At 43.8% G+C, this 21,860-nt stretch overlaps 1 protein-coding gene across 1 annotated transcript in view; it reads left to right on the forward strand.

Moving 5' to 3' along the window:
• Nucleotides 1–21,860, forward strand: part of LOC148525213 (uncharacterized) — an 88,835-nt gene that overhangs the window by 30,886 nt on the left and 36,089 nt on the right. Inside the window, exons 5-9 of the mRNA XM_088471024.1 lie at nt 235–474; nt 3,475–3,631; nt 5,775–5,906; nt 7,925–8,069; nt 8,151–8,194. Of these exons, the coding sequence (XP_088327150.1) occupies nt 235–474; nt 3,475–3,631; nt 5,775–5,906; nt 7,925–8,069; nt 8,151–8,194 (718 nt within the window). The remainder of the gene's footprint in view (nt 1–234; nt 475–3,474; nt 3,632–5,774; nt 5,907–7,924; nt 8,070–8,150; nt 8,195–21,860) is intronic.

Consider the following 21,860-nt stretch of genomic DNA (forward strand, 5'->3'; position numbering starts at 1 on the left):
TGGTGCAATGTATCTCATACAAGGACCTGAGATCCTCTGGGGACATGGAGATTTAGCTATTGCTCAACACATGATTACTCGCTTACTAACACTATGTTTCGTTTATCTTTTGAAGGGTTTTCCATATTTGTATGATTTGCACAATGTATCTCCATGTTAGTTTTATATACTGTATATATAAATATATATATATATATATATATTCCCTTCTCTGTTTCTTTTACTATTCAATAGAATCATGTGTGTGGCCTCTGTGGAAATTATGATGGCAATTCAGTCAATGACTTCACAACCAGAGGACACTTCACAGTACAAGATGTTGTTGAATTTGGTAACAGCTGGAAACTGGAATCAACATGTCCAGAAGTTCAAAACCTGATAGAACCCTGTGAAATTAGCCCGCACCGAAAATCCTGGGCACAAAGGGAATGCAGTATCATCCTCAGCAAATTATTCAAACCCTGCCATTCTGAGGTAATTTAAACTGAATACTGTATAATATAGGGAACATATTTGTATTGTTTGTCCAGGGCTTAATTCACATTGGAACTACATAATTTGATGACACTCTCAATTTAGAGCATACATGCCTACTCTCCCGATTTGGTCGGGCGAATCAGCATGCCTCCCGGCTCCTTCAGTCCCCCCCCCACAATACCACCCCAAACACCCGCAGCTGGGGGGCTGATGACGCGATTCTCGTTGAATTGCGTTATCATGACCCCACCCCCTGCTCCACAATGCCGGAAATCTCGGCATTGTGTAGCGGGGGCGTGGCCAATATGGTGCCTCTAGCCCTGCCCCAAAATGGCATGTGCTGTCCCGGTCACACCCCCTTTTACTGGCCCCACCCCCTGGCTGCCTCTCCCGGAAGGGGCAGCCAGGATATCAGCAAGTATGATTAGGCAATATTTGTAATTCAGAAAGGAGTAAAGGAGAAGATCCAGAGCCCTATCAGTGTATTTGTATGCTTCCCTAGAGTTTACTTGGATTTCCTCTGGGTAAAGTGCAAGTTACTCAGCCTTATTGTATGTGCATAGAAAGCAGGCAAAATTTTCTTTGCACAAGAAAATATGTATTTGCGCCCCTTGCATCACAACTTGGTTTGTCCAGGTGCAAATTTGCAGAGAATGTGGAGAATAGTGTGCAGCTAAACAAGCATTCAGGCATGTCTATATTCATCACTGGTTACCAATGATAAATCAGGTTATGTGACATAGTTCTGGGCAAGTAATTAGTCCCAGGAGTATATGGCTAATTGTGCTAAGATTGGAAAATAGAATAAAAAGCATCACCGATGACATAAGACACCGGCACTCATTTGACAGTCATAAATAAACAAATAAAAGGCCTATTTTTTGTTTTATTGTGACCTGTTCAGCAAAGAAGTGCACTTTTAGCTACACCTGCCACCTGTAATAAAGCACTTGCCATACACAGTATACGGTGTAAAATAAATAATAACTATATAAAAAAGACCAGTGTATCTATACCAAATACCCTTAGCACTAAGACAGTCTTTTCACCCTAATATGAAACTAGAGGGGAGATGTATCAAACTTTCAAGAGAGATAACATCACATAGCAACAAATTAGCTTCTAGTTATCATTTATCTAGCAGAGTCTATAAAATTACAGAAGCTGATTGGTTGCTATGGACAACTTCTCCACTTTACCTCTCGCGAAGGTTTGATACATATCCACCTAGGCTCCCCTGCTATAGTGAAAACTAGTCCCAGGCTGACCAGCATTGGGCTGGTGCCTCTATGGGGATGAAATATAATAAAATGTCATAACACACTCCCCCCCCCCAATGTTGCCAGTATCACTCTGAAGAGCACTTGTTCCAAACCCCATCGTTGACTGGGCAGTTATTAAGAATGGGTTCAGAGAGCAACCCTAAGATCCCTGCTCACTTTAACAGTAAAAGAAAAAAGCCCTAAAATGCTTTTACATCACTTATGACAGTATGGGGGGGTTTCAGGATCTCCTATAGGAAAGCAGCACATGCTGCATAATTTTTTTTTTATTATTTATTTATTTATTTTTTCAACACTGCAGTGCTGTTGTTGTTTTTTTTAATTATTTATGTATTGTAGATTAAACAGTAGTATCCCTATAAAGGGAAAAGTAGTGCTGAGATCTATGAGATGGTAGGAGGACTGTTGTACTTGCAGTACCAGCTCTCTGTTGTTGGAATGCCATAGCGTATTGCTGATCACCATTGCTTTTTAAATGGGATTTCCTGATTCTTCAATCGGACTTATTTAGTTGCCAAAACATTGGTGGTTCAGAGATGATTCACAAAATAGTTAACCAGCAGTGAATCCTGTGATTTCTGTATTAGACAAATACATTCTCCCATGTTTAATATGCAACTTTTTTCATGATGTAGAACAACTGCTCCATCCTGGAAGATGCTGTATTTGCATTTGGCTAAATAAGATGCTCTTGTAATTCAGGGCCTTATTTATCAATGAGTTTTATCATTCACAATGAGTGATAAAACTAGTTGTGTATAATAAATGGTGCTCCAGCCAATCAGCTGCCAACTGTCATTTTTCAAACAGATGCAAGTTGTGAGTTGATTGGCTGGAGGACCATTATCATACGCAACAGGTTTAATCACTCCGTTGTGAATGATAAAACTCTTTGATAAATAAGTCCCTCAGTACCGCTACATGTGGGATGTCAATGAATTATTATCTATAGGCTTTTGCTATATTAACTGTGATAACCCCAACTCTGTAATCAGAAATCTTGCTTTCAATATGGTTAAAGCAGCTGTTCAATATTTTGAGATTACATTGCATTTGATTTGCACTCAACATCTTTACTTGAAGGCACCTTTTCAGACATTATTCGTGCAAGGAAATAGCAGAAACATCTTGTAGGATTAGCACTGCAGCAGAACATATGTATGGGGAAAGGTATAAAGAAGATTATCCTGTCCCAGACTGTTTTATAATATTTTTTCCAGGTACTGATAATTTTAATTTATCATGTTGCAGAAAGTATTCTGGGAAGGATAGCAGTCATTCTTCAGATAGGATGTATGCCCTCAGAACCAAAAAAAGATATCCTATTTACGAAGACATAATACAGGATTTTTACCTAAGCTAGAACAAACTGCATGTATAGTGCAAATGTAGGCATGATACATATTACCTGGTGTATAAAGTATGTAGTAAAGGTCTCCAGGTAACTCCTATGACATTTTAAAAGTGTGCATTTCTGCTGTATTGGTGAGGTATTTTTTCTTTTTTAAAAGCTTCTGGTACTGTATATGCTGGAGAGATAATCAAATAGATTTACATTCACAAGAGAGATTTTCAGAGGAGTGACACCATTAGGTTAGTACAGGGTACTACAGACACTCCTGAGCTCTTTACCTTGTTAGTAGTTTAGGTTATGCAAGGTCTATGACACTGTGAATCAAATAAGTGATTTAATATTCTATATTTATGCTTAAAGGTGGACCCTGAAAGCTATTATGATGCATGCGTCAAAGATTCCTGTGCTTGTGATGAAGGTGGAGATTGTAATTGCTTCTGCACTGCAATAGCAGTGTATGCTCAGGCATGTCTCTCTCATTGTGTTTGTATCGAGTGGAGAACTCCAAACCGTTGTCGTAAGTTCCATTAATAACCTAAGACCTTATATAAACAAACAACTAAACTGACTTTTAGACATTAAAATACAAATGTACAGTAATTACCTGATAATACTGGTGTTTTTTGATTGTATATGCGGTAACTTGTAAGCTCCTGTTCTGTCTTAGGAGAGATTGATAGATGAGCTTTCAGATAAGCCTATATTCCTTGTATTGTACATGTGTTACTTTATATTACACATTATTGAATTATTGGACATATTTAACTATGGTCTTACACATACTTGCCTACCCTCCCGATTTGGTCGGGAGCCTCCCGAAAATCGGGTGCCGCTCCCGACCTCCCGGCTGCCGGCGACCCCTCCTATCTCCCCGCACTTATATGTAAAGCCCCCGCAGCAAGGGACGGCGGTGACGCGATTCACGTGGAATCGCGTCATTTTGGCCCCGCCCCCTGCTTCACACTGCCTGTAATATTGGCACTGTATAGCGGGGGCAGGGCCAATATGACGTGATTGCGTGGCTCTGCCCCCCGCCCGCAAACACTCATCGACTGGCCGGCCCCACCCCCATTTGCTGGCCACACCCCCCAGTCATGCCGATCTGGCTGCTCCCTCACGGAAGGGGCAGCCAGATTGTTGGCAAGTATTGTCTTACGTCATGTGTTTTGTTGAGAGAGCTCTAGAAGATAGGATGAATGATTGGAGGAAGTTCCACTACCATTTCTGGTTAAGATATGCCAGAAATATTTTATGATTTGGCGTAAACTATTTTTTACACAGTTTTTGAGTGACTCACATAAATGTATTGAATATATTGCACTAGGAGCTGCCTTTGTTATCAATCTTTCAACAAAATTACAACTAGGCTTGGCTTGTCTATGAAATTTGATCGGTGACATACACACTAGATGACTTTTATGAACAATATGTACGATAACGTTCAATGATATATTGTTCATATCGTTCAGTGTGTATGCAATGAATGACCAACGATGCACGCTCCCATAGGTCATTAATGATGTCTTTTGCATTTACATTTTTTTCCTAATTACTGTGAGTCATATATTTTGCGCCAGAAATGGTAAAATCGTAATACCACCCTCTCTCCTCCTCCATATCCATTGGTAACCATATATGTATCACATTGCCACCATATTATTATATTGGAAAACAGAATTAATTCAAAAATTGAGTACAGTATTTCACACATCTATTTTACAAAGCTGTGGGGTATAAGTTAGCTAAGGCAATATTATTTTTTACTCGCTCTTTAATTCTCATCATCTTTGTCATTATTATCATCATCGTTTATTGTAAAGCGCCACAAAAAGTAGCAGCATTGGACATAGATGTAAATCATACTAAATACAGTTTGACATAAAAACAAGTACCGATAAATGACAGTTTACTTTTCTCACTCCTCCTACTTAAAACTCCCCAATAGCAAAAAGGATTATTAGGCCCCATTTTCATGGTTTTCAATAATACTGAAAACTAAGATTAAATGGGGATAATCTTTAAATTAGAGATGATCGGGTTCGATTTAACCAATTCGGATTCGTTCGGATTTAGTTTATTGGCTGTTCAAAACACATGAGAGCCGGATAGCAAATAAGGTAAATCCGAAGTAATCCGAACTTTCGCTAATGTGGCAAAAAGAACTGAGTAAAACCGAACCTGCACATCTCTAGTTTAAACAGAAAGATCTTCTATGATTTGGATTGGACACGAGACTGGAGCTAGTAGAACATGCAGAGGAAATTGTATCAGGTAAGGATAGGATAGACTATAGTGAAGAATTGGGTTTTGAAAGTGCTTGAAATATTGAAGTTTGAAATACAGTTCGGTCAGGAGGACTAGGGAGTTTCAAAAGTGTGGAGCATCATGAGAGAAGTCTTAGATGAGGTGAGTGAGTGGTTGTTATCAAAGATGACAAGATGCATACTGTAGGACAGAGGCAGGCAGTTAGTCACTAAAATCTAAAGCCATAATTGGAGCCAGAAGTTACAGAAAGTAGAAGAGCCTCAAGGAACATGATCTCTTTTGCATTTTTGAATCACCAAAATTGAAGTCTGATTGGTACTAAGATTCTTATGGTATGCATTATTTGACAGTACTGTAGCTTATGCAGCATACTGTATGTTGTTTATCTCCTCTAGCTGTGTTCTGTGATTACTATAACCATGAGGAAGGGCATTGTGAATATCATTATAAACCTTGTGGAGTCGATTGCATAAAAAGCTGCAGAAACCCAAAAGGAATATGTGTAGCTGGACTTTCCAAAGTGGAAGGTAAGGAAACTGAACATTGTATTTTATCATTTACTACACTATAGACCTTTTTTCAGAGTTGTGCAATCAAATTCCAACGTTATGTGTGCCTGGAAAAAAAATGTTTTTGCGACCTATGCAAGCATGAGAAACATAGGTAGCAACTCCACCTCCCCCTCTCAGCAAACAACACAGGGCCGGATTAAGGTTTGTTGGGATCACATGGCAACTAACTTGTGGGGTGCCCCTACCAATAAAAGTGTCAGTAAGATGCCCCAGTTCACACATGACAAAGTGCCCACCATGATGGTGATGTACAGGAGCTGTTTGGGAGCACTCCAGTGTGTAAGGGTCCATGGACATCAGCCCTGGTTGTCCTGTTTTTACTCTGGCTCTGAAATAATAAGTGCAGATGTGCCAGGAATACGACAGGAGGTGTAACTTCATTGTGAGTACAAAAGATGGGCAAAAACACAATACACAATTCATACACAACAGTCAGTTGTTGAAAAGTGTAGATAACAAGTACCCATGTCTCATAAAGCATTTTAAAAGCAAACTGAAAAATATTTAATTATAAAATATAAGTTTTTTAGAAAATCCACACTAATAAATATGTTAGCAGCCTTCCCCTTCCCAAACGGGGTACACATGTTTTATTTTTTAAAAAATGAGTTTCATGCTATTAGATTGCAGTCACACTAGCTTTGTTATATTTGCATAATTGGGGGAATCAGGTGTGGTCAGCGGCATCGTCATCATCAGGTGTCAAGAACCAGCAGTCAAGAACACACAAGTCATCCCCCTCCCCCTCCAAAGAGTCCCAGAGCAAATAACAATAATCATGAAAAGAAAAGTATGCATAATTAATAAAAGTAGGAGGGAACAAGAGCCACGACTTGTGCTTACACTCAACTCTGAAGGAGGCCCTATATATACCCATTTGTTTTTGTAAAAGCAAGTATACTATGTTATGTGATCATTCTTTCCCTCTACATTACAGTATGATAGTTCACATTAGTCTCTGATTGAATATATATATATATATATATAGATAGATAGATAGATAGATAGATAGATAGATAGATAGATAGATAGAAGAAAGGTGTAGGCGGCACTGAAAGTCTTAGATTGCAAAAGTTATTTATTCCAATGTTTCAGGGCATATACAGCCCTTTTGTCAAGGATACATTAGTGTGTGCCCTGAAACTTTGGAATAAATTACTTTTGCAATCTAAGACCTTCAGTGCCGCCTACACCTTTCTTCAGAATACCGTTTACAAGGAAGGCACGGAGGCTTCATTACTATTGGGGAGATATATGACCGTTTGGAAACTATATATATATATATATATATATATATATATATATATATAGCATTCCCGCTAGGCTGTTTTAGCAGGGCGCGGCACCCTGCCCTAACAGCCTGCGGGAGCCGTTCTCACCCGCGGGATGCAATGTCCCGCGGGTGGACAAACATGCGGTGACCCGGTCACCGCCGGAGAATAGATGCCGGGCATGCGCCCGGCATCTATTCTCCCTTTCTGCAGCGCTTGGGGGCTGCCCGGCATGTCCGTAAGCGCCGGGCACGCCCCCAAGTATGACGAAAAGGGGACGCGTCTTATAGACACGCCCCCTTTTCATAACCACGCCCCCTTCGGCGCGCGCACAAGATAGCCCTCTCTAGCTCCGGCGCCCTGCCTGTCGCCGGAGCTAGAGGGAACACTATATATATATATATATATATATATATATACACACCGATATACACACACAGTGGAGATGTTCAGTTGAAGACACATAATAGTAATGATAACTATAATTATTATTTTACAGGAAATATGGAATACAATAAACATTTTCCTTTACATTATGAAGATATATTCCTTTTAAATTCGCCTACTATTACTACGACTTTGTGTACACTTACTGTATTAAACATATTGGGTTTAGCTGCTACAACAGCATTGTATAAATTCATTGATCCAAACAGGATAGTAAAAGTTGAAAGGTCAGTTATTTTGTGTGCTCTTTCTTAGGTTGCTATCCTTCCTGCCCAAGTGACAAGCCCTACTTAGAGGAAGTTACCATGGAGTGTGTAGCTGAATGTGGTTGCTACGATCACATGGGAAAATATTATAAACTAGGAGACAAAATCATATCCTGCAAGAATTGTGAAGAATGGTATACAATTTTGCAATTTAATTTTTAAAAATGTAACATTTTTTGTGAAGCTAGATGACTAAAATTATTTTTATTTTTCAGTGAATGCTCAACTAAAGGAATTAAATGCGCTTACAATGAACTCAGTAAGTTTCAATTTTAACAAAATAGAGATATTAGGAATGAAGTAATTACATTTACAAAAGGCTTATGGGCAGCATCTCCACTTCTAAAAATCCCCACTTTAGTAAATATACCCCGTAGTGCAGAATTGACAAATTATAAAAACTGCCGTGCAGGGAAACCACAGAATGAGGTTTATCAATGTCATAATATTTCATACGAAAATATGCAGGAAGGAATATGTCATGTTTTTTTTTTTTGAAAGGGGAATCATATCTCTACGAGGTACTGTATGACTGTGGATTATTTTCTGAACAAGTTATGATTCAGGCCACAGAGAATCTCTTTCCTATATTAGCATAAAATAGTGCCCATCCAAGTAACCCTGCATGCCATGAAAAATTGTCACTTCTCAGACTGTCTGTCTTTATTTGCCTTGTCATCGGCATTTAGAAAATATGAACTATGTAGGTGTTAGATTTCTGCAATATTTATCAATTTTGTTTATGACATGATTGCACTTTTGTATGTAATTTATTATGTTTTTGTAAAAAAAAAATAAAAAAAAAAATATATATACATATATATATATATATAGTGATAGTCCGGCTCTCCTGAGACAATAATGATATGGCAGGGTGCCCTCACTAGTTACTCACAGATAATCTGCCCGTGTGGGCTATCGTATATAGGAAAGACCGAACGTACCTTTAAGGAACGCATGGCAGTCCATAGATCTGCTATCAGAAGTGCTCTGAATACAGGGCATAGTGACCAACCCGTTGCTAGACACTTTTATAATGCCCAACACTCTAACATCACTCAGGTACAGAATGATAGACCATGATAGACCATGTGCCCCTTTCTATTCGAGGTGGTAATCGTGGTTTAAGGCTATTGCAAATTGAAAGCAAATGGATATACCGATGCTCTTGAAATTTGCGGATGATACCACGGTTATTGGCCTCATCCGGGATGGTGAGGAGTCCGCTTATAGACGAGAGACATCACCTGCAGTGATTAACCACAGTTGACCTGTACACTAAAGCTTGGCCAAAGTTCTCACATGTCTGGTTGAGTACTGTGAACAAATTGTGGTCTGTATAGTGTCACGACCAGGGCTGTGAGGGGTCAGCGGCACTTTCCTGTCCGGATGCTCTGGCAGGGTCCTTCTGGCGGGGATGCAGGCACATGGAGGTTTGCGCTGCATGCTACAGGGGTCTGGAGGCATGGTGTCCTGGCTGCTAGTGTAAGTATTGCACAAATTGGCAGCGCTGCAGCGCGACCTGGGCGCCAATCCAGTCAGAGCATTCCTGGCAGTCCCTAGCAACCATCGTCACCTCCTCCAGGTACTTAAGGGCTGAACTGCAGTTCTTCTGTGCCAGTGCAACGTTGTTCCCAGCCTAGCTGGGTGTTAGTTCTCTGAGCTCCCTGCTATTCCTTGTTCCTGCTGAGTCTCACATATAGTATACTGCTCCAGGTTCCAGCCTCCCAGACACTCTGCATACCAGCAGTGCTACTCCCTATTACCACCCCCAGAGTTAGCCCTGCTTAAGCTATCCTGACAGTCTGTGATTCTCCCAGATGTCCCAGTTACCTGTTGTGTGTATCCGCAGTCCGCTCCGGGTGTATCTCGTCACCAGTACCTATTCCTCATCAGGGGGCCATTCATGAGCAATACACATCTCAGACCAGCTTCCTTTCAATATCAGATGTCTGCTCCTATAAACTCCCCTGAATCCACCCTGGGTTCATCTCCGCAAGTACTTAACCCTCTTGTGACATATAGAAGACAAAGAGGTTGTCCATGTACAGTGAACACTAAGTCGAAAGACGAAAGGACGTAGTCAAAACATTGACATTAACAATGTTGGCATTCATAAAAACAACACCACCTAACCAGGGTTAGGCTGCATGGGAAGGTTAGAGATAGGCTCCGGAGGTGGGGGGGAGGTTACAGTTAGACACTAGGGGTTAGGGATTAGGGATTGAGGTAAAAATACTTACTGGAACGCCGGAGGATGGGAGCTCTGACCAGGAAGTAACCCCTGGGACCAGAAAGATGTTACTGGAGCAGCTGCAGCCATCAGGAAAAGGTAAGTCACCGCTGGGCCACCAGGATGAAATGTTGACACTTTTAATCACTGTCTACATGTTGAATGGCAGATGGAGCTCCAGACCTCCACATAAAAATAGGCCCATCATCATGACAGCATGATGATCACCAGCCACCCAGCTGGCCACATGGTCACCTATAATCATAAGTATTAAATTGTATTTCTAGTTTTCTCACAAGATTATGCATATTTTCTATTTTTATGTATTTAAGGAGACATTAGGACTGATAGTGTAGGAGATGTACACTGGTCACAGCTTCTCTGCTTCTCATAATAGGCCCTTGAACATTTTATGCCCCAGGTCCATGTGGCCTTTATTCCAGCCATGCCCATGGATTTTGTAAATTCCACATTCACTTCATTATGTGGTATCCAGTCAGAATGTTAACATTTAGAAATTCAACACCAGAATGTCAACATATCTTCAATGTCAACAGTCAGAATGTCGACATGGATGTTAGATTGACATGTAAAATGATGACATTTGCAAATTTGGCATTTGTCAAAATATCAATATTCAACATTTTGACACCAGAATGTAAATTTTAGTGTAATGTTTAGGTTTAAGGTTAGGTTAAAATACTGTATGCCAAAAGTGTTAACATTCTGACGTTGACACGTTAAATATTGTCATTATGATCATGTAAACATTTGTGAACATCGACATTTTACAAGTCAACCTAACATCAGTGTCGACATTCTGTCGACATTCAGAACATGTTAATATTCTGTCAACATTCGGAATGTCAAGTTTTTATACAACACTATATTATGCAGAGGTTAGCTAAAATTCATGCCAAGTTGCCCAGCTCCTTGTACAGCATAACACTACCACCATTATTATTCTCCAGTAGTATAGTGTAGTTCACTGAAATGTAGTTTTAATGTTTCTCCAGGCATAATGGACCTTATTGTGGCAAAAAAAGTATGCTTTTGATTCATTTGTGCAAAAAACATTGTTCCAGAACTCCTGAGGACACCCAGATGCATTTTGATAAATGTTTGTGGTGTGAACACAATATTTCTTACTAGTGAGAAGTAGTTCCCCATTGGTACTCTTCGATTAAAGCCATGTTTTTCCATTGTCTCATTTTGTAAAGTCATGGAATACACTAAATGTAGCCAACACTAATATTAGATAATGTAAGAGAGGCTTGCAGATCCCTAGATTTTGTTATAATATTCTTTTGGACAACACAGACAATTTTATGCACTTGCTCTATGGCAGGATAGTCCCTTGAGATTGGCTATTATCCATGCTTCCTCTGTATGGACCATATGGCTCTGTACTGCATTTTAGTTGAGAAAGTAGAGTCTTTCAAATTTGTTTGTGATCCTTTCCATACAAATAAACATCAACAACGTTTAATGGAGGCTTTCAGAGATGTGTTATGATTGTGGTATGATGTGCCACTAGAACCTTTCTGCTAAAAAGTTCACTCTGTTGGTAATGGCCAAAGTTAATGTTGCATGGGACTGGCCTAAACCAGCAGTGATTGTTAACCAAAGTAATCAAACATTGGAAACTAATTATTGTATACATTTGGTTGAATTCCCTAAAAAGCAAAAAACATTTTCACACTTGAAGATTGTATGTTTCTTTGCTTTATACAGCAACAAATGAAAGTAGAACCAAATTGTGATGTTCTTTCTTTCATTCAAACTCTACTTGCTTTACTACAACTACAGAAAATTCTACTCAAAGTTATTGTAAATATGTAATCTGATAGGTTGTCAATTTTTCATTGGACTTTTTTGGGCCTTGATATTCAGCATAAACATTGACAGTAGAAAATAGGACATTATGTATCTAGCATTTCTATCATATTCCTCATATTATTCTCTGGTTCCAGTTTTATGCACAGGAAACGTTTGATTCAGTTCATTTACATCAAGTTATTAGTTAGAGAGCATGAGAGCTGTGTTTACCAAGTCAGTAGCACTTGGAATCACTAATGTTGGCCACAAGTGGGCTGGACCTGTTGTGTGACCCTAGCATCGAATCTCAGCATCCATTTCCACTATATAGTCTCTAATGTGAGTTGTCAAATTAAACAGATCTGATTTTTTTGGCATTTTGTGGGCGAGAATATGTGTGTGCTTATTAGTGTAAAACAGATACTGATAGTTGTCAATTGCCTGCCATATTTTTGATAATGCTCAATATTGCTACTGTTGATTTCAGCGATGCATTCTTGTACATATTTTTCATTTGCCATAAATGCCGGTAATGGGCCAAATTTCCAATTGTAATAGAAATCTATGTACAAAAATAACACATTTTGTCATATTAAGTACAATGTTTTGTGAGTATATGTCTGGTTATATATTCTCACCTTAATACATTTCCCCTTTACAGACTGTTACTGCGAATACAATGGAGTTATATATGCATTCAATCAAACTGTCTATAATAGCACTGCCGGAAAAGGAATGTGTGTAGAAGGTGTATGTGGAGTCAATGGTTCAATTAAACTACTTAAATATCCTTGTAAAACTCAGAGAACCAGTACAACTAAAAGTGTAACAACAGTATCAAAGTCTACAATTAGCACAACGCCTGCTACATCAGCTTCTACAACTATATGTTACTGCTACTTTAATAACAAGACATATTTACCTGGTACGTATGTGACATTGGTATATAATATAAATTATTTGTACAGTATTTTATAAACATTTTGATGTTGTTTATAGGGCTGAATTTATAATTAAGAACACAGACAGATATAGCAAAAAAAGGGTGCACCTCAACCTCTTTAATTGTGGATAGTCTTTTAATTTACACAACCCAATACTATCTGGTTTTGAAATCCCACTACCTTTACAGTAGTTCTCTAATTTACTTACCCTATTGAAAAGAGATATTGTTTACCTATGAAATACCTTTATTAAGATATGCCTATAATGTTGATCTAGCACTGCTTTCCTTTTTTAAAAATGTTCTTTCCCCTACCCCAACATATAATTGTCTTTAAATTGTACAAACTGTTATAGACCATTTACTTAGTCACCTGTCATATCTGCCCATTATGCACAGATACACTTTGCCAAGCATTGTATATTGTATGTAGGGATGAGGGCACAGCCATGAAAGCAGTATATAGGAAAAACCACTGTAGACAAGAAGGGGTTTCATCCTTATTGATCTTTTCAGTCTAAATCAGCCAACATGTCAAAGTCTACACATTAGTAAAGTTGAATATGACAAGGTATAAGGTGATATACCTCCTTGCTCACACTGAGTGTTCCACAGTCAAGATCTCTATGCACTACATCTGAGCCTCACCAGCTGATGTGTCAATAATTATCGCAGGTAAATTCTGACAATGCTGCTTCTGTTTCCTAATTTAAATTGCATGTCGCTTTGTCTTTTACCATGCTAGATTACACACTAGATAAGCCATGGTGTTTTTACAATGACAAGTGGAACTCGCAGTCATGTATATAAGGCTTGGTAACCTTTACTGGATTAATAGACAGTATGTCTGTCTGGTAAGGACAAACAGTCCTTCATTAAGATTGCTTTGTGCCAGGAAATAGATTTGTCCTCACAGGTTAGTACAGAGCAAAATACACAGTGAATTAAACAGGTAGTTTGATCTAACTGGACTCAATTCTGTACCTACTTGAGGCTGAGCTAACCAGGCATGTTGCAAGGACCTTAATTACATAAATATATTGGATGATATTTGGCCATGGCTTCTCGTGAGGATAATAAGAATATCGCTACGCTTCCGTAGACTATAGACAGTTATAATGCTTTAAATAATATTACAACTGTGTTGGAATTCTTCCATCAACATTTTAGTGTATCTACATTTTGAATGTCAACAGGGTAACAGACAGTGTATGTGTCCCTAAGTAAGCGCAGTGCTGAACAGACATGGCCTGATGCAGAAATTAATTAAAACAGTGCATATCTTGTACACACTAGGGACCACAATAATAATTTATTGGATCACAAATATCCAATTATCTTTATAATTAGGCAAGACAGATTCAATAAATAAATCCAACCTTGCAGGAGGTGTGTGCACTCCCTGACACCTAAATAAATAATAATCAAGGGCAAATGACAATAGAAGTGTCAATGTGAGGCTTTTTAATATTATGTTTCTAATACAATGTCTCTGTGTCCTTATTTCTACTTCAGGGTCCATAGGGTATCCACAGGATACCTTGGGGTATAGGTGTGACGTCAGTCATCGGGCACCATAGAGTTAAGCTTTCAGCCTCCCAGGATGCACTAGGGTCCCCCTCCTATACCCCGCCCCAGAGCCAACGCATCTCAGTTTAGTTCGGTGCCCGGCCGGAGTCGGAGGCACCTGTTAGAGGGGGGCCATGAAGAGCCCCTGAAGTTTTCGTTTTGCAGCTGTGGCTGCACATCTGGGAGTACAGCATGGACAGTCAGTTTTGACGTCCATGCTGTCTTCCCTACACCCCCGCCGGTACCAGAACGCCGGTACCGATCCGGGGATGCTGGTAAGCATCTGGGGTCACAGCTAGCGGTGACCCCAGATGTTTAGGACCATGGCCGGACTTAAGGGGGGCAGCAAGGTAAGCAGCGGGGTCCCGCGGTGGGTCCCCGCTGATACATGGTCCAGAAGTCCCCAGGCAGGGGGCTCCCTGGGGACTGGCTGCAGCGTGGAGCCAGGTACTAACCTGCGCTTCCACTACCCCCCCTGGGACAGCAGGACCGCGGCAGAGCGGTAGCGCTGTGGCGTCCCAGGGGTTAAATGCATGCCAGGGGAGCGCGCCTTCCCTGTCTCACAGCCGGCGCCTCCCCCGCTGCACACAGCCCTCTCTGCAACACGCCGACTGGCCCTGTGGCAGCGCTCCTCCCCCAGGCCAGCCTCCTCTCTGCTCCTCGGCGGCCATCTTCAGAATGCATGGTGAACGCTGCTGGAAGTCTGGACGGAGGCATCGTGGTCAGGCATCGTGGACGGAGGCATCGCATACCTCTCCTCCGCTGTGGTCAGGTTGGTGTATGCAGCGCTGTCCTACCAGACTCTGTGTCTGTGTAGTTGATTTATCAGCGCTGTTAGTGCAGGAATTGAGTTTCTTTGCATTGTATGTGACTGTGCTAGCGCTGCTGCCTGTACTTTCCTTTCTGACTGTCAGCCTTATTACTGTCCCTGTTCTTTCTGCTAAAGCCCTTGCGGTGCGGTGCTGCAGGGTGGTCTCTCGCCATTTTAAAAAATTGGTGAGAGGGGTCACATACTTTCTACCATCATGTCTGAAAGTGACTTTCCTCTCCGGCTGTAGTGTACTACGTGTAAAGTACCTTTAGCGGAGGGGGAGGGTAGCGCGGAGGGCCTATGCCGGCAGTGTTTGTTGTTGGCGCGGCCTATTACGGTTACAGCACCGGTACAGGAGCCGCCCTGGGCTTGTTTCGCTCAGGCGCTTACAACCTTAGTGGGCCAGTTAGCTCCGCAGCCCGTGTTTACGCAGATGGGTTTGTCCCAGCAATCAGTGGTGTCGTCACCCATGCAGGGTTTCCCAAGACAATTGGTGGTACCCCGCAGTCTCCCTATTTCCCCTATCCCGGTTTCTCAGGAGCCGGCGTGGGTTAACTCCCTGACGAGTTCTGTACAGCACTTGTCGGATGTGTTGCAAGGGGAGTCTGTGATGCGGCCACATAAACGGCCGGTGGCGTCTCTGTCGGCTCCTTATGAGGATGACGAAGGGACGTCTGATGACAGGGAGATTCTGGATCTTTCCGATCAGGAACCTCTCCGTACTAAGGAAGCGGACGCTCGGTCCAAGGTGTATATTCCTGGACTTATTCGTGCAGTCCGCACAGCCTTGGTGATTGAGTACGAAGTTCCCCCAGCGGCTAAATCCAAGTATGCCTTTTTTAAGGATGTGAAGGATGACGCCACAGTCTTTCCTCTTTCGGGTCAGTTGGTGGACCATTTAGAGGAGGTGTGGAAACAGCCTGGCAAGCGATACCAGCCGCAGAGGCGTCTGGCGGTGGCTTATCCGTTTGCGGATAATTATTTTGCTAAGTGGGAATCCCCTCCACAGGTGGATTCTCATGTGACACGTCTTGTCCGTAGTGCCACATTACCAATGCCATCCATGTCCTCCCTTAAGGATGCTACGGACCGCAATGTGGAGATCTGCCTGAAGTCCGCTTATTCACTTGCAGGGGGGGCAGTGCGGCCGGCTATGGCCATTTGTAGGGTTGCCAGAGCTATGGAGCGCTGGGCAGATATGTTGGAAGCGTCCTTCGATTACGACTGTCCGGCTGAGCAGGCGGAGTTCATTGGTAATCTCCGTGATTTGGCCACTTATATCAACGAGGCTGCCTTAGACATTAGTACCCTGGCGTCTCGAATTTCTTCGGCAGCGGTGGCTGCTCGTCGCACCTTGTGGTTGCGATCCTGGAAGGCGGACGCTGATTCCAAAAAGGGTTTGGAGGCATTGCCCTTTAATGGAGAAGTTCTCTTCGGTCCAGATCTGGACAAGATTGTAGCCACACTGGCGGCAGCTAAATTGGCATTTCTCCCGTCGGCCGCTGTCCCTTCTGGTTCAGGACCATCGTCCTTTCGGTCTTATAGGGCCCAGGGCAGGCCCAAACCACAGTCTTTTCCCCGACATGCTGGCCCCAAGAAATCGGCCAAGCCCCGGAAGCAGGCCTGGAGTACCAGACATCCGGCCCCTAAGCCAGATGACAAGCCTGCGGCCTGACGGTCCGGGTCTCCCTTTGGGGGATCCCAAAGTGGGAGGCTGCCTGCTGCAGTTCACCCAGTGTTGGTCGGTCACCACGACAGACACTTGGGTTCTCGAGGTGGTGTCCCACGGGTATGCCCTCTCCTTCCAGCACAGACCCCCGGCTCGATTTTTCACCACGGGTCTACCATCAGACCGGAACAAGGCCACGGAGCTGCGGAAGGTCTTGCACACTATGCTCCAGGCTGGAGTTATAGTGCCTGTTCCATTCTCCCAGAGGGGCCAGGGTTTCTATTCCAATCTCTTTTTGGTGCAGAAACTCAATGGGTCGTATCGTCCGATTCTCAACCTCAAGGCTCTCAACAAGTCTTTGCGGGTGCCGAAGTTTCGGACCCTACGGTCCATCATTCTGGTGCTGGAACCTGAGGACTACATGGTGTCATTGGACATACAGGACGCTTACCTGCATGTCCCTATTCTTTTGCGCCATCAACAGTTCCTCAGGTTTGCAATCCGCAGCGACCACTTTCAGTTTCGGGCGTTGCCTTTTGGCCTGGCGACAGCACCACGTGTGTTCACCAAGGTGATGGCGGTCATGGCGGCTTCTCTGCGGCTACAGGGAGTCTGCATGTTGCCGTACTTGGACGACCTTCTCTTAGTGGCAGTATCGCCGAAGCTCCTTCTGCGTCACCTGGACCTGACCATTGCCCTACTGCACAGGCACGGCTGGTTGATAAACTGGCAGAAGTCCACTCTAATCCCGTCTCAGCGGATTCTGCACCTCGGAGCCTTATTGAACTCGGGACAGCAAAGGATCTTTGTGACGGGGGAAAAGATCTCTGCCTTACAGTCGAGGGTGCGCAGTTGTCTGCACAGCCGCCGGGTGTCTCTACACTCGGCGATGAGGTTACTGGGCTCCATGGTGTCGGTGTTCGACATGGTGGAATATGCCCAGTTTCACTCCAGACCTCTGCAGCACCTGATCCTGTCCAAATGGAACGGACTGCCTCAGTCTCTAAAATCCCAGACGATAGTGCTCACCCCGGAGGTTCGCCTGTCCCTTGCCTGGTGGTTGCAGGCGACCCATCTCAACAAGGGACGTCCGTTCTGGGTACCGAATTGGGTCCTGTTGACAACGGACGCCAGTCTTTGGGGCTGGGGAGCAGTTTCGGGTCCACACTTGTTCCAGGGCAGGTGGACTCTGACAGAAGCAGAGCCTCCAATAAACATCTTGGAACTCCGAGCGGTTTTCATTGCTCTCCAGCAGGCACATCGGGTTCTCCAAGGTCGCCCAGTGCAGGTCCAGTCGGACAACGCTACCACCGTGGCCTACATAAACCGGCAAGGAGGAAACCGAAGTTGGCCGGCTCTCGTAGAGGTGTCTCGGATCCTGGTATGGGCGGAGCGCAATCTTCCGGCTATATCAGCTGTCTTCATCCCGGGAGTGCTAAATTGGGAGGCGGACTTTCTCAGTCGCCAGGACGTTCATCCGGGGGAATGGTCCCTGCACCCGGACGTTTGTCAACTGCTGGTGGACAAGTGGGGTCTTCCAGAGATCGACCTCATGGCGTTTCGGCACAACAACAAGTTGCCGGTGTACGGGTCTTGCACAAGAGATGAAAAGGCGTCTCTGGTGGATGCTCTGTCCGTCCGGTGGACGTTCCGGTTCGCTTACCTGTTTCCTCCGGTTTCCCTTCTTCCACGGGTAATCCGGAAATTCAAACAGGAAGGAGGGACGCTCCTGTTGATAGCTCCCACGTGGCCCAGACGGCACTGGTTCTCAGACCTTCAGGGTCTGTCCGTGGACAGTCCTCTGCGGTTGCTGCTACGACCGGACCTTCTGTCGCAGGGTCCTTGTCTTCACCCGGACCTGACTCGGCTGTCTTTGATGGCGTGGCTGTTGAGACAGCCATGTTAAGGCCCAGGGGGTTTTCCAGCTCTTTAGTGCATACCATGTTAAGAGCTCGGAAACCGTTTTCCGCGAGGATATACCATCGCGTGTGGCATACGTTCTTCCAGTGGTGTCAACCGAGAGGTTATGCACCGCGGGAGTTTCGTCTGTCTCGGATACTCGCCTTCCTACAAGCGGGACTAGACCATGGGCTTCGCCTTGCTTCTCTGAAGGTACAGGTTTCGGCCCTGTCTGGTTTCACCATAGGATTGCTACAATCCCTGATGTGCGCACCTTTATGCAGGGCGTTCTGGGAATTCAGCCACCTTTTGTTCCACCTGTTGCACCTTGGGACTTGACTGTGGTCCTGAGGGCTCTCCAAGGACCGCCGTTTGAACCACTGGGCTCAGTGGATCTTAAATGGCTAACAGCTAAGACTGTTTTCCTTCTGGCCATAGCTTCGGCCAGACGTGTTTCTGATTTAGGGGCTCTTTCTTGTAGACCCCCTTTCTTGATTTTTCATGGGAACAGGGCAGTGTTACGCACTCGTCCTGAATTTCTTCCCAAAGTTGTTTCCCAGTTTCATGTTAACGAGGAAATAGTTGTTCCGGCTTTTAACTCACCTGGCCTTTCAGTGGGTGAGGCCATTTTGGATGTTGTGCGGGCCTTGAGGACTTATGTTGACCGCACTTCTTCGTTTAGGAATTCGGACGCCTTGTTTGTCCTCTATGGCTTCCGTAAAAAGGGTTGGCCTGCTTCAAAGCAAACTTTGGCAGCCTGGATCCGTATGGCTATTTCTGAGGCTTATCTTCATGAAGGCCTACCGGTTCCTCCTTCTGTGAAGGCTCATTCCACTAGGTCTGTGGGTCCTTCGTGGGCAGCTCGACGTGGTGCCTCTGCAGTCCAGATCTGCAAGGCTGCTACGTGGTCCTCTGTCCATACCTTCGTGAGGTATTACAGGTTTGACACCTTCGCCTCTCAGGATGCTTCCTTCGGGCGGCGGATTCTCCTTTCAGCACAGGAGCGTCCCCACCCTTAAAGGATACTGCTTTGGGACATCCCCAAGGTATTCTGTGGATACCCTATGGACCCTGAAGTAGAAAATATGAGATATGGTAAGAACTTACCTTTGCTATCTCTATTTCTACGAAGTCCATAGGGTTCCACAGGACTCCCGCCCTGTCGCACCTGTGCTGCAGATGGGCTTTGCTCTGGTCACCGGTTTTTCCGTCTCCCTCTGGTGAGAATGCGATTCTTGTGTGTATCCAGATCTTTTTTTCTCTCTCTTCCTTCTCCTCCTCCGGCCTATGGCTTGGTACAAAACTGAGATGCCTTGGCTCCGGGGCGGGGTATAAGAGGGGGACCCTAGTGCATCCTGGGAGGCTGAAAGCTTAACTCTATGGTGCCCGATGACTGACGTCACACCTATACCCCAAGGTATCCTGTGGAACTCTATGGACTTCGTAGAAATAGAGATAACAAAGGTAAGTTCTTACCATATCTCATATTATATCTTCTTCATAAACAAGTTCTACCAGTTTTGAGATCACTGCATGAAGATTAGATCATTTTAAGAGAATTTTCAGAACATATAGAATCCTGGATTGATGAATATTTAATTCAAATAGAATATTGCTTGGTGCTTCTTTCCCTTTTTTATTTATTTTTGTCCCCTTTTTTCACCTGTTTCTTTTCTTTTGTTTTCTTCTATCTTCTCCTTAGATGTGCCTTATCCTTATTGTGCAGCCCAGCCACTTGGGTCCTTGCAGTGGGCCTGTGTCCTTAAATGCATGCCACGGGTCTGGGATTATGTGGTCAAGTTCGTGCTGCCAGTTCAGATGTTTCCATTCTAGTGGATCACCCCACAGCTGAGGGTGATCCAATGTCGGGACTTTTCAGCGTGTCCTCTTCATGGTGTTGTGCACCCGATGATATTGGTTGTTTCAGCCAAGGTGGATAGTTGGACAAGAGAGGTCCATGGTGGGCAGCTAAGAGGTCTGGTTGTTTTGTAGTGCACATCCCTGATGGTGCTAGCACTGGCCCTGATGTTAGGAAGATATATGCTGGCTGGCATGTTTGTGCTTTGCCTATGGAAAGGACATCTGCCAGTCCACTGCCTAGGGGCTTTATGCAGTGTCAGTTGCAGGGTGGTCTGGCTATGCCATTAAATTTGCTGTCAGGAGATGAAGTGTTCATAGATGGACTGCCAGGGCCCATGTGTGGGTTCCACCTCCCTCACACTGAGGAATACCTGCTGGAATTAGTGTGGTAGAGACTAGAGCACAACAAGCCTTGCCTTTGGTGGAGGTTCCAGGGGTTTCAGGTGCTGGATCATCTGTGGTAGATCCAGTTGCTGCAGTGTGGCATATGTTGTCCCTGGTTAACATGTTGGCACCTCTACTTTCCTAGACATGGGTCCAGGATATTGCACCTTTATCCAGTACTCCTCCTAGAAAAGGCCTTTCAGTTTGGCAGCAATTGCAAGTGCATTTGGCACTGCTAACTGTTTGCAGGTGGTTTGTCATGCTGGAACTCAGCCACCCATTGGTGCATCAGCCCCTTTTGTACAGTATATTTCAGGGGTGTGGGGCCACATCCTCCTACGTCTGAGCTTGTGGCTACCAGGCATAGCCATGTTGCTCCTTTGCCTATGCCTTATTTTACGGATGACAAGATTGGTGATCATCTGGATGCCCTGGAGTTCTGTGTTGCTACTGTTTTGGGGGTTCCAGTGGCTTCTTCTCTGGATACTTCATTTAAGGATTATTCATAAATTTGATCCCTCTTGGGAAGGGGGAATGATCTCTGAGTCCTCATGAACTTATGGAGTCTAGTAGGCATGGGTCTAGATCAGGGATTCACAGCCATTGTCCTCAAGGCACACTAACAGTCCAGATTTTAAGGATAGCCATACTTGAGCACAGGTGACTTAAATAGTACCTCGGTTATTTTTATTTAACCATCTGTGCTCAAGCATGGATATCACTAAAACCAGGACTGTTA

The sequence above is a fragment of the Taudactylus pleione genome, unplaced genomic scaffold (genome assembly GCF_031769625.1).
Source record: "Taudactylus pleione unplaced genomic scaffold, aTauple2 ptg000109l, whole genome shotgun sequence".
Taxonomy (NCBI): Eukaryota; Metazoa; Chordata; class Amphibia; order Anura; family Myobatrachidae; genus Taudactylus; species Taudactylus pleione.